The 14,394-nt window shown below is 38.6% G+C and overlaps 1 protein-coding gene across 4 annotated transcripts; it reads right to left on the bottom strand.

Moving 5' to 3' along the window:
* Window positions 1-2,970: 2,970 nt before the first annotated feature.
* Window positions 2,971-12,301, bottom strand: LOC120714550 (monocarboxylate transporter 12-B-like). 4 transcript variants are annotated; one of them, XM_040000813.1, is made up of 10 exons: window positions 12,153-12,289; window positions 10,698-10,774; window positions 10,341-10,574; window positions 8,623-8,726; window positions 7,922-8,065; window positions 5,825-5,920; window positions 5,444-5,600; window positions 4,358-5,077; window positions 4,004-4,263; window positions 2,971-3,643 (listed from the first exon to the last, which is right to left on the bottom strand). In XM_040000813.1, exons 3-10 carry the CDS (start codon window positions 10,487-10,489, stop codon window positions 3,456-3,458), a joined length of 1,818 nt encoding a protein of 605 aa, XP_039856747.1. In that variant the 5' UTR covers window positions 10,490-10,574; window positions 10,698-10,774; window positions 12,153-12,289; the 3' UTR covers window positions 2,971-3,455. The 4 variants fall into 4 exon arrangements, with proteins under 4 accessions (XP_039856747.1, XP_039856749.1, XP_039856748.1 ...); XM_040000815.1 differs by having other exon boundaries at window positions 4,202-4,263; window positions 12,153-12,286; XM_040000814.1 differs by lacking the exon at window positions 7,922-8,065 and having other exon boundaries at window positions 12,153-12,301.
* Window positions 12,302-14,394: the final 2,093 nt, after the last annotated feature.

The raw sequence follows: 14,394 nt of genomic DNA, 5'->3' as shown, positions 1-14,394 counted from the left end.
AAAACATCACACGTCTGTATACAGCTACAGACAGACCACAACAACCTTTGTTGAATAGCTCACCCTTTTCTAGACTGGGTGCTATCAATCGTTTTTCACAGCACACTGCATCGTATGAAGTCATCTCCAATGAATGGTAAATGGCCTGTATTTGTATAGTGCTTTACTAGTCCCTAAGGATCCCTAAGCGCTTTACACATCCAGTCATCCACCCACACACATTCACACACTGAAGGTTAAAAGATGTTTGTGACAGATTAACACAAACTATGTTGCAAGTAGAGGTCTAAGGAGCTTGGAAAGAAAAGCGCTGGACTTCTTTAAGTTGTTTGAAGATGTTTCACCTCTCATCCGAGAAGCTTTTTCGGAGCTGGGTGGAGAGTCCCAGATTTAAGCCCTGTGGGAGTGTCCCCTCCAGAGGGATAATAGACCCCCTAATGATCCTCTACCTAATCACACTGCCAAGGTGTAAAAACAGGTCACAATGTAGGTCACAATCAGCCAAGGTTTCGGTTGGGCTCACTGTGAAAATGTAGAGGTAAAATACTTTTATGGACGGCATTCTTTTTTTGACGGATACTGATATAATTGATTGATAAACTGATGTTTTCCTTTGATCTAAAAGTATAGTTGTGTAGTATTTTGTCGTAAAAATGCTTAATTTATTGTCATTTCTGTGTGACGACTTGGTTCTGACTTAACAAACACAAAAATGACAAAGAATAACTGAAGATATTAGGGTGCTGATAATTTTTTAAAAAGCCAGACACATGCATTTACTGTGTGATCGGTAAACACACACAGACAGACACACAAACGTCACTGTTCAGAATGCAGAAAAGAAAGAAGAAGAAAAAATACCCAGCAGACACACACACACAGACACACACACACACAAATGGTGGTTTCAGCAGCGGAACAATGCAGGGCTCCCCGTGTGTGGGCGGATACACCCAGAACGGGATGTTCTCTTTAGTGAACATCCCCCACCCCACACCACCCCTACCAACAAACACACACACACACCTGAATGCACAGGCACCAACTCACACGATGCACATTTCTAAATCCATAGATAACACACCACAAATCATAAACAAATTCAGCGTATGTCCAGCGTTCAGATGATTCACAAAAGCCCTAACTGGACATTTTGCTTTCACACAGAATTATTTATTACACATAAAGGTCCAAATTTAAACCTGTTTAAATTGTCACCATTTTTACAGTTTGTACTAACATTAAATTTGACTTCCACTTTTGTAAAGATAGCTATTCTATATTCTTTATTTTTCCAATAAAGGGATCAAACAATGCACATTCAGCACAAATACGGTCCTAGTTTAGATTCATTCTAAAACAGCATAGACTTCATAATTGTTGGTGACAAGGGAATTTCGGTTGTAAACTTTCATTTATTTTGCTTTGTTGTTTTGGTTTCCTCAAGCTGAATTTACACTTCCCCACATCAATAAGCAGTCTCTGCAAGAACATCTGTTTTGAATGAACTTTTTGAAATGCATTAAATGATTTAGCGACAGAGGGTGAACAGTGCACACATGGGCCTACTGCCCCCTGGTGGCTAAAAACAACCCTCCTTAACCTTGATGTAATTTTCCAAGAAAAGTTTGGATGCTGCGTAAATTGCAAATAGAAACAGAATGCAGTGAACCCGTTTTTTATTCACAACAGAACATTTCAAATTTTTTTACATATAAATATGATGCATCATTTTAAAAAAAAATGTTAATTTTGATGGCAGCAATGTGTGTCAAGTAAGTTGAGACTGGGCTGTGCTTACCACTGTGTAGCTTCCCCTCGTGTTTTAACATTAATCGAAAAATGTCTGTGAATTGAGCTGTTGCTCGACTTCTAGGAGAGCAGTGTTGTCACCCCAACCGTCGCAGCAGACGGCCGCCCCTCCCTGAGCCTAGTTCTGCCAGAGGTTTCTTCCTGTTAAAAGCGAGTTTTTCATTCCCACTGTCGCCAAAGTGCTTGCTCATAGGGGGTCATATGATTGATGCATTTTTCTCTGAATGTAGTATTCTAAGGTCTTTCCCTTACAATATAAAGCGCCTTGGTGACAGTTGTTGTGATTTGATGCTGTATAAATAAAGTCTTTTTCATTTCTTTATGCTCCAAATCTTTTTAGTCGGTAAAAGGGCTGAACTGAAGTAGGGAAATTCAGCACCCTGACTTTTCTACTGAGAAGCTATGCTGTTCTAATAACTGGAGTATGCAGTTTAACATTGTCTTGCTGAAATATGCAGAAAATACTGCCTAAAGATGAGGTGAAATAACAGCACCTGGATAGGACAATATGCTCTAAAATCTGCACATACCTTTCAAGCTTGATGGTGTCTTTCTATATTGCAAATGGCCAATATAGACACTGGACTGGTTTTTGAATTGAGTGCTGGCAGCTAGCCGGATGGTCCCAGTCTTCTTCTGTTCAGAGGAGGCAGCATTCATGGTTTCCAAAAAAACATACATTTCAAATTTTGATGAATCTGACCACAGAACAGGCTTCCCTTTGCTTAAGTGAATTTTAAATGAGTTTTGACCCAGAGATGACAGCAGTTTTTCTGGACTCCACTTTTCATGATATTTAACCTGTATTTGTGGATGCCAAAGTGAACTGTGCTCACAGACAATGATTTCTGTAAGTTTTCCTGACCCCATGTAGTGATTTCTATGCCAGAATCATGCCTGTTTGCAATGCAGTGCTGTCTCAGAGCCTAAATACAACAGACATCCAATACTGGTTTGTGGCCTTGTGCTTTGAGCACAGACATTTTTCCAGATTCTCAGAACGAAAAGATATGACATCAAGTATTTAAAGTCTTCACAATTTTTTTGTGTCTTCAAATTGAATATAAGGAGCTATTTTGCATGAAACAGTAAAATGTGTCACTTTAAACATTTGATATGTTTTCTATTTTCTATTGTGAATGAAATGTGGGTTGCAAATCAATGCAATCCTGTTTTATTCACATTTTCCACAGCGTGCCAACATTTTTTGGAGGTGAAGTTGTAGAATCACAAAAAAAAAAAAAACAACAACAACACTTAGGATTAGCTTACATTTTCACATTCAGCGGGTCTTCAATATAAAAACAGAAATAAAGAGACATGAGGAACTTTCATTTTTAAATTATGTCGGAAGGCACTTCTCAAGTATCATCTTTTAAAAAGCAAAATTACTTCAGACAGTTAGTAGACTATACTGTTAATTACTATAGAAAATATTTATCCAGTCATTAAAAAAAAAAAAACAACAACAACAACAAAAAAACCAGGAAAATGTCACTGTGAAATAACTAAAACTCTATGTTTTTTCCTTCCTGGCCACTTGCTTCTTGATCTTTAGCCCAGTCACACATTATTATTATCTTAGTACACCCACAGACCAGCGGCACCTGTGCAGACAGTGAATAAGAAGCCAGGTTGACATGTCATAGGATGCTCTGCAGAGCTGCAGCGGCCGTGTGACTGGGGTTTAAATGTGCAGCTGAGTTCAACTTGGACCTCTGGCAGTGTCTGACTAACATGGCTGCTGCTAGGACTGCAGAGCTGAAGATAAAGGAAGCCCCACTGAGGAAGAAAGTTGCTGCATAGTTTCCCGTCCGATCAACTAACCAACCTGGAGAAATAGGAAAGAAAAAAGATAAACACATTTTTTTTAAATCCATATTTTAAAGTAGGACTTATTTTCCTCCAAAAGGGCATTGTTTTACAGAGTTTATGTTCAAACTTCTGCACAGTTATTTCTGAAAATATGGATGTAAAAGCATGTAGAATGAAAATTAGGTGGTGCCTTATGGCCTTATGAAACAAAAACAAGTGGAGAGAGCTGCTCGTTCTTTGCAAACAGCAGATTCTAGAAGGCAAAAAAGACCTAAAAAGGTTGGTATAGAGGCTAGAACATGCATGGGGGAATAAATAGGATGAACAAACAAAGTTTGACTCTTAACTCTGCTGTAGTATATTCATGAATCCTTACCTCCAATGGGAGGGCTGAGCAGGTAGGGGATGGCATGAAGGAAGTAAACCACACCCAAAGCTGAGGTGAGATAGGTGGAGCCCACAGTGTCAGAAGTCACCACTGGTATTAGTGCTACATATGCACCATCAAAGTACCCATAGAGTATGGAAAAAGGCACGAGAAGGGAGAAGGAGCTAAGAAAAGGCATGAACATACAGCAGAGGCCTTCCATGGCCATCGCCACCGTGTAGCTCAGCATGCGAAACCTCCTAACACACCTAGAACGAAGGAAATCCATCACCACTGAACTTTGAATTTAATACAACAAACTAATTATTAACTAACAAAAATACACTCCAGGTTAATACTTACCCCCTATCTGTGATCCATCCAAATGTGATATTGCCAACAATTCCACAGACTCCAAATACAGACATGAGTAAAGCAGCATGCTGAGGCTGCACCCCCAAACTGAGGGCATAAGGAACCAGGTAAACTATTGGAGGGCTGCAACCATATGCCATAAACAGGAATGACATGGACAAAATCAGGAAGCTGGGTATCAAAAGGAAGCCAAACTCCTCCCTGGACTCGAAACAAAAGCACTGAGCTCTGGATGAAGGGTTTACTAAAGGATTATTGTCACTTTGTCTGGCTTCATTAAATTTTGAGTCTTCTATCTTTCCATCCATGTCTTCCAAGTTTTTGCTCAAGCTAATGCTTTCCACCAATATCAAGTCCTCGGTCGTGTTGGGTAGCTTAAGATCTGAGAATTCAATGTTGCCTAGCATTGTGTCTGTTAGTGAGTTGCTAAATAAAAAGCATTTCCCTATCTTCAGATCTATTAACTTCCGATCAGATGGCTCCAGGGTTGGAAGAAATGCTATGTTACCTAGTTTGCCCTTTTCAAGTCCAAAGTTTTTCAATGTTCCGTTCGGTATGAGGAGCCCCTGAGGACCCTTTAAGTTCTTTACATCCAGCTGCTTGTGGTCCACTTGGATACAATCAGCAGATATTTGTTCAGGGACTTTAAAATCCAGCACTGTCTTCATGCAGTTTTTCCCAAATTTTGTCAGCTTGCTCTCCCATTTCCTTCAGATGGAGTGAGAAAGATAAGAAAATAATTAGATTTCAATTTTTTAAGGATTAGGTGATCTTTTAAATCTGTGGCAAGATGGATCAGGTTTTTTTTCCTAGTGTATCCTGTAGGTAGTTAATCGAATTGGGATATTTGGAATTTGGGGGTAAACAACTGTGGCTCTTTGAGCTGTTTTTGCAGATTGCTACACTGCTATACTAAGTCATGCTAGGAGCTGCCATTTGGGTAACATTTACCAGAAGAACATTTCATTGTAATGAGATGAATAATGTTATCCATTTTACCTGTCAGTAGTTTTACTTTGGCAACATATTTCTTTCATATCCAAGTAAAATACACCAAAATACCCAAGAACTTACCTTTGACTTCCTCTTGGTTCCAGCGGCCTCATCAGGGCACCACAGACACACAAGTTGGACACAAATGCTCCAAGAATGAGCAGCGCTCCTCTCCAGGAATAATACTCTATAAGGAGCTGCACTGCAGGAGCCAGGAGGAAGGTCCCAATGCCACTGCCTAAAGATGAGGTAACATCGGATTTGATGGAATGAAATAAAACACGAAAAGAGTGAAGGGGGAATATGGGATGAGGAACTTAAAAGCAGACTGAAAAAAGCACAGAGGAACACAGTAAATACATACAGGTGGAAATGGTGAAAGGAAGAATGAACAGGTGAGGTGAGAAAAATAAAGTATCAGTGAAAAGAAAGAAAAATGAAGACAAGTAAAGATGTCACTACCAGACAGAGCGATGCCATAAGCCAGAGCTTTCCTCTCACTGAAGTACTTCCCAACCATCGCTATGGCTGGTGTGTAGCTGAGAGCAAAGCCAAGACCTGCAGAGAATGAATAAAGGGTTTTTGTAGTTTGGGAGACCTGCCGTATGTTGCCAAATCTCATCAGAAGCTCTCATATGTGCCATTCTACAATCTGCTATTTACTTAGCAAATATTTTCCCCAAAGCAACTTGGTATAACAATATTTAAACGCCACAGTAAGATCATCATTAACGTTCACGGCTCATATCATTATATTTTCCCCTGTAAAAATGCTTCTGTTTTTTTCTCCTTTTTAACAAGTGAAAAAAACTGTTTCCCTTTTCCTTCAAGTGGTCACAATATAGGTCGAGGCTCCCTGAGGTTCTGTCGGTGGTATCTTTCTGTTAAATGGTTCAACCCACAAACCCTTTGAAGGCCATCTGTAGTAAAAATGTGCCAAATCAAACATGTGTAGCTACCCGCTGTAGCGACCAGTCAAAAGTAGCTTGTGTCTTTGTATATAGATGTTTGTACAGTACTGTGTCAAAGTCTTGAGCCACACATCAAATGTACAGACATGTGTGGAAATGCAGTATATAAGTAGCAGAATATGTACAACACATTGTGAACTCTCTTAGGCAAGCTTTCTTGTCATTTCTTTTAAGTAATCTTCAAGAAAAGTCCTTCAAGCTTCTTGAAGGACTTTTGAAGTTCTTCTTTGGCCACCTTTTGTTTCATTCACTATACGGCTGCCACAAACGATTATTTTGATAGTCGACTAGTCACCGATTATTTTTGCGATTAGTTGACTAATCAGATCATGCATCCATTGGACGTAAAACGTACAGCTTATTGCACCAGCATGCATCTGCTCTTATATAACTATCATTAGCTTACAGCTTTAAGTGTTTAAGGTATGTGCTAACTAAAAGTAAAGACAAGATGATAGTGTTTATTAAATTTTAATGAAATTTGCAGATTGTTTCGGTGAAGTTTAACAAACTCCTTGCTATCTAAAATATAACAGCACACCGGAGTATATTCTCGAGCATCTCACACTTCTGATAATCAGTTGTCTGCTTGACGTTTATTCAGCTGTGTAAACTATAACTTTAATCTCAGCCAAACCGATTTACTCAGGAACAAATAAAATACTAAAAAAAGGCCAAACAATAACATTTTTAAGTTATCTAAGTGACTCATATATCATGTTTAACCTGAGTAGCGAAAGACGGCAGTGGGTTTGAAAACGATTCGCTGGGAGTCTGGTGCTCTCACGGGCTCTAGTTAGCCTTGCTCCCGGCTAGCTATCGAGCTAGTGGGTAACAGACGTCTCCGAAAACGTCGGAGCGCTTTTGAAAATATGTGGTGTCTTGATAAACTGAGCAGATATTTGAGGTTTACACAGCTACATTCTCGCCTGAAAATATGTTAAACGTTTATTTTGTGACACAGAAAGAATAATAAGACTAATATTAAAACTAACAGCTTAACGGCAGCTGGCATCCTTGTACATGCAGTGCTGCCATCTTCTGTTTCAGTCCGTTATTACACTCTTAAATCCTACTACTTATTCCTGCATCTTTTGTGATCTTTCAAAGCTTCAAACGACGCGTCGACTATTAAATCAGTCGTCGACGATTTTGATAGTCGACGTAATCGTGGCTAGTCGACTAATCGTGGCAGCCCTAATTCACTATAAAGATGATCCCACAATGCTTCAATAATGTTGAGGTTTGGGCTCTGTCCATGACTTATGTTACACTGCGTGTTTTTCTATCCAGGTATGCTTTTATTGCATTGGCAGTGTGGGTGGCATCATTGTCCCTCCATGACAATCAGAAGCCTTCCAGATGATTTTGACAAGATCTCCAACAACCAGGCAGGTTCCCTGTTGACGCATGGCTGTTACCATTTAATCTTCTGTGCTTACATTTAAGATCATGCTGTGTATGTTAGATATGTGTGTACAGGATCGTGTGCACATGGAGTACTGCTGCAGTCCCCCATGCGGCTGTTAACTGTTATCTGCAGTACACAACAGATAACAGATAACAGCCGAGTATCATGAACATGTACCTGTGAGGACACCCAGAGACATATAAAGATACTCCAGGCTGTTAGCAAAGGAGCTGATAATCAGACCAGCAGATGACAGCATGCCTCCGAGAATCACTGTAGCTCTGCAGGACAGACGGTTCCCAAGAAAACTGCCCAGAGGAGCTGCAGAGACAGTTTCAGTAGATTTGTTTTATTCATAAGATTTTTTTTCCAATTAATGCCTCATTTTCAAAAGAAAAGCAAGTTTGTGTAGACGCCTGTTAATTGCAACAAGACTTGTTTCTTCCCCTTCTGGCCAAACTATACCCTCCTAACTTGTGTATGGTTTGATAAGAATATAAAAATTTAAAAAAAAATGGCCTGTATTTGTATAGCGCTTTTCTAGTCCCTAAGGACCCCAAAGTACTTCACACAACCAGTCATCCACCCATTCACACACTGGTGATGGCAAGCTACATTGTAGCCACAGCCACCCTGGGGCGCACTGACAGAGGCGAGGCTGCCGGACACTGGCGCCACCGGGCCCTCTGACCACCACCAGTAGGCAACGGGTGAAGTGTCTTGCCCAAGGACACAACGACCAAGACTGTCCAAGCCGGGGCTCGAACCGGCAACCTTCCGATTACAAGGCGAACTCCCAACTCTTGAGCCACGATCGCCCAATATACACTGTTAGCCTTTGAAGTGCTTTTGATAACTGGTGCAAATGATCATCTTACCACAAAGCATAGTGGTGGAGTCTATCAGGCTGTGGATCCAGGCAGTGTTGGAGTAATCCTTCTCAAAGTGCATTTGAAACTCAACAAAGAACATGGAGACACATCTGCATACAGAGAGATTGTTTGTGACATGAATAAGGAAGAGTGAAATAAAGCAATAAACTGATGATAATAGGATTAGTAGCTTTCCTCAATAACAACTTCAAAGAGGTTTATTACATTAAGTCAATAAGAAAAGAGAAAGTCTTCATATCGAAGAACAGATAAAACATAATTAGTCTGTCAGTTGGGCTAACACCGTATCTTCAGGTCAGTTTAAGATGGGATCTTACATCCACTATCTATATCATGTATATATTAACTTTTGGGTGATGATTTGGGCCAAATGCAATATTAATTAGACTATTTAATACTTGCCAAATCCTAGTCTGTCAGACTTGGCAACCAAGTATAATGTTTATCAGTTTATGACAGGCATTTATATCAAACAGTTAGAGGGCTCTGTACTCCATGACCTGTATTTTTATTCACCCTTGCTGTCTGTTACTTAACACCAGGCAGGACTTCTTGTTCTTGAAGCCTCAGACAAGAACAGTGCTGTAAATCACTCACCGCCTTGATAAAATTCACATTAAAACAGAATTCGATGCATTATTATTTTCATCATTACACACTTTTTCATTTCTTGTACTTTGTTTGCCAGTACTACAAAAGCATTAGCAATGTTAACTTTTATTTCAGGCAGAGAAACAAACTAGAGGATGAATGGCTTTTTCTTCAATTTTACAAGCTAAGACGTTTTCTCTAACATCCTGTTAGGTGTTAAAAAACAGAAAAACAAAGAACATATTTTTTCCCCCCAGGAAAATCTACGGTTTCAAATTCAAATATATACTATAGGGGTGACCTCACAGGGTTGAAAGATTATATTATCTATTGAGATATATGGCAAGTGACATTATGTCCTGCGTGAGCTGGGGTGGTTGGGAAATACTGAGTATTATAAAGAACATGTTCGTAAATTACATGGAAAAACACAACACTTCACCAAACGTCTTCTTCCCAGCACATGCTGTAAACTATCCAGGTCACTTTTTTTTTAAATTACACATTTCACCCAGTTTGTTCACCCAGTCAGTTTCTATAGTGTAAATCTAGAGATAACCTTCAATTAAAGCCAAACACCAGATTGTGGCAGACCTGTGAAAGTAATGTACAGTGACGTAAATGTGGAAACATCTCAGCAGGATTTCAAAGTCTTAGTAGAAAAAAAAATATGGCTGCTGAGATGCTTAAACCTTGGAAGTGAGTCAGAATGGATTATTGCCAAGTAATAACTTTGAGGTGTTAATAATCTAAGAACATAAAGTCTTGCTAAGTACAGCTACATGTCAAAACTGCATATTGCATAGTAATAATCCTACACCTGCTACAAAAGGCTAAGCTGGAGCTTTGTACACCTGGAGGTGAAGTCATGTTGAGTAGTTTGTGGAGAATAAAGATTTAAGTACACCAACGAGTGGAAATAATTTGCTGTTGGCCTGGTGCTCTTAAATTAATAACAGATTAAATCATACAGTGAAATACTAAATGGAAGCTGTATCACAAGCATATAAAGAGTGTGCCCAGTAGTGACAATGGGAAAATCACAGCAAAATCTATGGATAAGCGATTTTGTAGTTTTTAAGCATAATTAGCTTCAAAGTGAGGACTGGTACCTGGTTACTGCTCGGGTGCAGATGGTAGCGAGAAAACAACCAGCGACAATCATCCAACCCCAGCCTCCTTCAGGCTCGGTCCGGACTCCAGATGCACTTTTGCCTCCTTCAAGTGTCTCCTGCTTGGTAACTGCCATCCCTCCAGCCATTTACAGAACCAGCTGATGTCAGCAAACCTGTCTGTTACATGTCTCTTAAATCACCCTCATTTGTCGGTGTGCCCTCTGCCACCTCCTGAGAAATTATAGAAATTACATTATCAATAAGTATAACATTAAACCTATTTTCCTATGTATTTGTTATTGTTATGTCACATAAATACACAGTGTAAAACTTTTTTATTACACATTCACATACCAGTAGGAGACACAAATCGCTGGGAGGGTTGTGTCAGGAAGGATGGCTGCAGCGTAAAAGTCTGTGCCAACGCCTTCCTAATATGGGAGCAGTCAAAAGAAGGAATTACTGAACATTTTAATAACAAAAAACAAAGAAAGATGATGTAGTCTTTTTGGACACCATAATGGCCTTTAGAGTTTAGAGTCAGTTGTTTTAGTTACCAACTTCACAGATTTCATGGTTGAAAAGTAGGTCAAGAAACTCAAACAAAGTACATTTATTGGAAACACTGACCATGCAAATGCCACAAACGGTGCATATGTAGTTCACTTAGATCCTTTAAGTTAAAACTTTTGTATATTTTTAGTATGGGACTGTCATTTCTACCTGAAGTAATTTATATGTGTTGTTATGGCTCTGTTGTAGGCAGGTAGAAAGATACCAATATGATATTTATTTATTTAAATATTGCATGAAAGCAAGGGATGGGGTCGAAGTGGGTTGCAAAACAACTTGCAGCAGTGCAGGAGATATGGGCAGGTTCAAACAGCTTAAATAGTGAACCCTATATATGATTAGCCAACTCGATTCACAGGCGAGGATCAACTGAGAACATTAGCCAGTCTTTAACCTGCCAGCTCCTGAGTACAAAGTCTGTGCGATGTCAGATTGTGTTGATATGCAAAATGTGTATTTTCCATTTCTTAAGCTCCAGGTTTCACATTAGCTAAATTTGTGTTTACAAATCAGCTCCTGGGTCTTAGCTTTATGTGTGGTGACAAATACAACAGAATAGCCAGTAGAACAGCAAACCTTCAAAATAAAACACCAGAAAAAAAAACAGACAATTAAAACCTTAACAAGAGACTAAAATGTAAAGTATTGCACTTGGCCTATCTGTGCTTTTGCAACTCCACTCATGTGTTTGTCCAAAGGTTTGTGTGCAGCTTCTTTTGTTATGTCATATGTTGCTCAAAATGTTATCTTGACAAAATAACAGGTTGTTAGTCTGCATGCCTGTGCTACCAGCAAACGTATGAAACACAGAAATTCCACCCTGCAGTAAAATGCAACCCTTTTGGCTCTGAAACACTAAAAAGTTTACATTAAGTCATTGAAGACTGTAATTTGTTGTAAAATGTGGCCACAGAATATTTGATTTCACTTTATATTCATTTGAAAACAAAAAGGGGAAAGCATCCATAAGAAATGTAAATTAGTACAATTCATTTATTATGACTGTCATCTAAAAGCATGCTTTGTTTTTTCAGGTAAATGCATTTTTTCTGCTGTTTTTCGCAGCAGCCTTTTGCAGTACAAGTCAAAACAGAGTAAACATCAACACATAGCCTATGTGGGTTAGAGGGTCAAGGAATGGAACTGGAAAGAAAAACGAGCAGGAACAGAAACAGCAGAGCAGTACTGAACAAGACTAAAACACAAAACAAGTGAGAAGTACGGGTGTTTGCTTACAGCCTCCAGATAATCTCCGCTCCCCTCCGTCACCGTTCCATGACTCAAGTGTTCATCAGTAACACAGAGAACTTCCATTGATAAGAAGTGGAAGCTAATTGGCTGATCCTTCGACGCATCAGCACGCTGCAGTGGAGCTACGCTTCCGCCATTGGAGGACTGAAGATGAGTTTTTTCAGACTTACACAAAACGCTATGCACGCAATAATAATGATAACAGTAAAAATAATATTGTTTTTTCAGGTACACGAAACCAGCAGATTCCCAAGCATTTGTTGTGTGTATTTAGTTATGAGTACTTACAACGACCCTAAACGTTTTTTAATGTCACAACAACACGTAAATGAGTCTTTTTCTCGCTACCCAACTCTGCTCAGATCTATGTTTTGTGTATGCAAAGTCAACTCTTTTAACATGGCCGAAAGGCGTTTCTTCCACCGACTTTTTACTTGTAAAATTTGTATTAATTGGCACGTAAATTACAATTGTTTGCCGATAGTGGTCGGCAAACAATTGTAATAATATCTACCAGCTAATATACCGCTGGGTTTTTATAATAATGAAAAAATATATGTATTTTTTAATTTTTTAATTTTCACTTTTTTGCAGTGCCATATTTAAAAATGTTCAAAATTTGTTTTTTCAAATCTGTCTTGCAGTTGATTTTAAAATGTTTTCTCCCAGAGGTGGATTGTTTTGCCAATTTTCGCCCTGACTTACCAATGAATGCCTGCCAAAATATTTTAGTGGAGATACACTGGACGCCCACTTTAATATTCAGTCCCAGTGCATACAGATCTGTATCTATTTATATATGTTTTATGTTCAGAAATATGTTCAGAAATTTATGTTCAGAAACTCATTAACCTGTATGAATCTGCAGCACCCCCTCTGGCAAAGTGCAGTATTTTTGCAGATTTTATTCTAAAGAAGCTCAGCATCTCATTTTATGTATTTACTTGTTATTTTTCAGAATATAAAATAAAGTGGTAATTGTTCACCCCGCTACCAGAAAAGTGCAACCATCAGATCATAATATCCATAATACTTTTACTGTGTCATCTATTCAGCTTGAAAAAAAGTTTTTTTTTTAAAATAAAAAATAATAAATAAATAGTTATGGACTCTAATTGTAGCTTTCACATTTAAACTAGCTATAGTTTATTAGCGTTTTTTTCTAACTACTTCATGCTTTTCATCTTTATTCTGTATAGATTGCAGTGTACCTTTCATTCGAGGTCAATAAAGAAATATCCAGAAAAAATCTCATCCAGTTTTAGTTTTATTTCTCTTTAGAAAAAAAAAAAAAAATCTCTTCACTTCAGTACATACACATTGCACAAGGCAGGGAGCCATTTTTTTAAACTGACTTTTTTAAAACCATTTTCCCCCCAAATCAGAGTTAAAAGCAGCAGCAGAACTGACGCTGACAACCAGCACTGGGATTCCCAAAACTTCCCAAATGCAGGCGAGCCAAGGTGAACAACCAGCACTGAAATCCAGCAGACAGAAAACAGGCAACCCCCCCACTGAGGCCACCAAAGAGCATCCAAACAAGCTTTGATTCAACAACTACATCTTTCATCACCACCTAATGTTAAGTTGAACTTAGATTAAGAAATAACCTTGGTAACGAAGTAAAATGGATTTGAATTCAATGGGGAAATGTATACAAACAAGTGGTAATAAATGTAAAATGTATATATATATATATATTAATTATATATCCAATTGGCAAATTTAACACAATTACATGTTAATGTCACAAAACTTAGTATCTAGTTAATCTAATCAGTCACAGCACAATTAGCCAACAGTTTTAAATTACAGCCCCAATAGAATTATTAGCAAAGGTAATAACTCTTGTCTTGTCATGATGCATTTTCTGTCTGCATTGGGATTGTGAGTCGTGCTTGGGAAACCTGGCTCTGAACAGTTAAAACAACTTTATCAACGGACAGATTGCTGGTGTAGAATATATCATATTAATATTTACAAAATCTCTGTACAATCAAATACACAATATCTGCCCCGCCAGTCAAGCATTCCAGAAAACAGTTAAAAGGCTGGATGTCTTCTCGTACCAGGATGTTCGACCAGATTAACAACCTCTGAGGAAATGTTAGGAAAATGGTGTGAAAGATATTAGACAAGCAAAAGGTCAGAGGAACATGTCATCACAGTGGCTTGTATTTAATATTAGGTTTCACTAACACTACAGAGCTCCAGGACATTTAAAATA

This window comes from Simochromis diagramma, unplaced genomic scaffold (assembly GCF_900408965.1).
Source record: "Simochromis diagramma unplaced genomic scaffold, fSimDia1.1 OVJJ01000596.1, whole genome shotgun sequence".
NCBI classification, from domain to species: Eukaryota; Metazoa; Chordata; class Actinopteri; order Cichliformes; family Cichlidae; genus Simochromis; species Simochromis diagramma.
The sequence above is the reverse complement of the archived record's forward strand: the minus strand, read 5'-3'. Positions and strand labels throughout refer to the sequence as shown.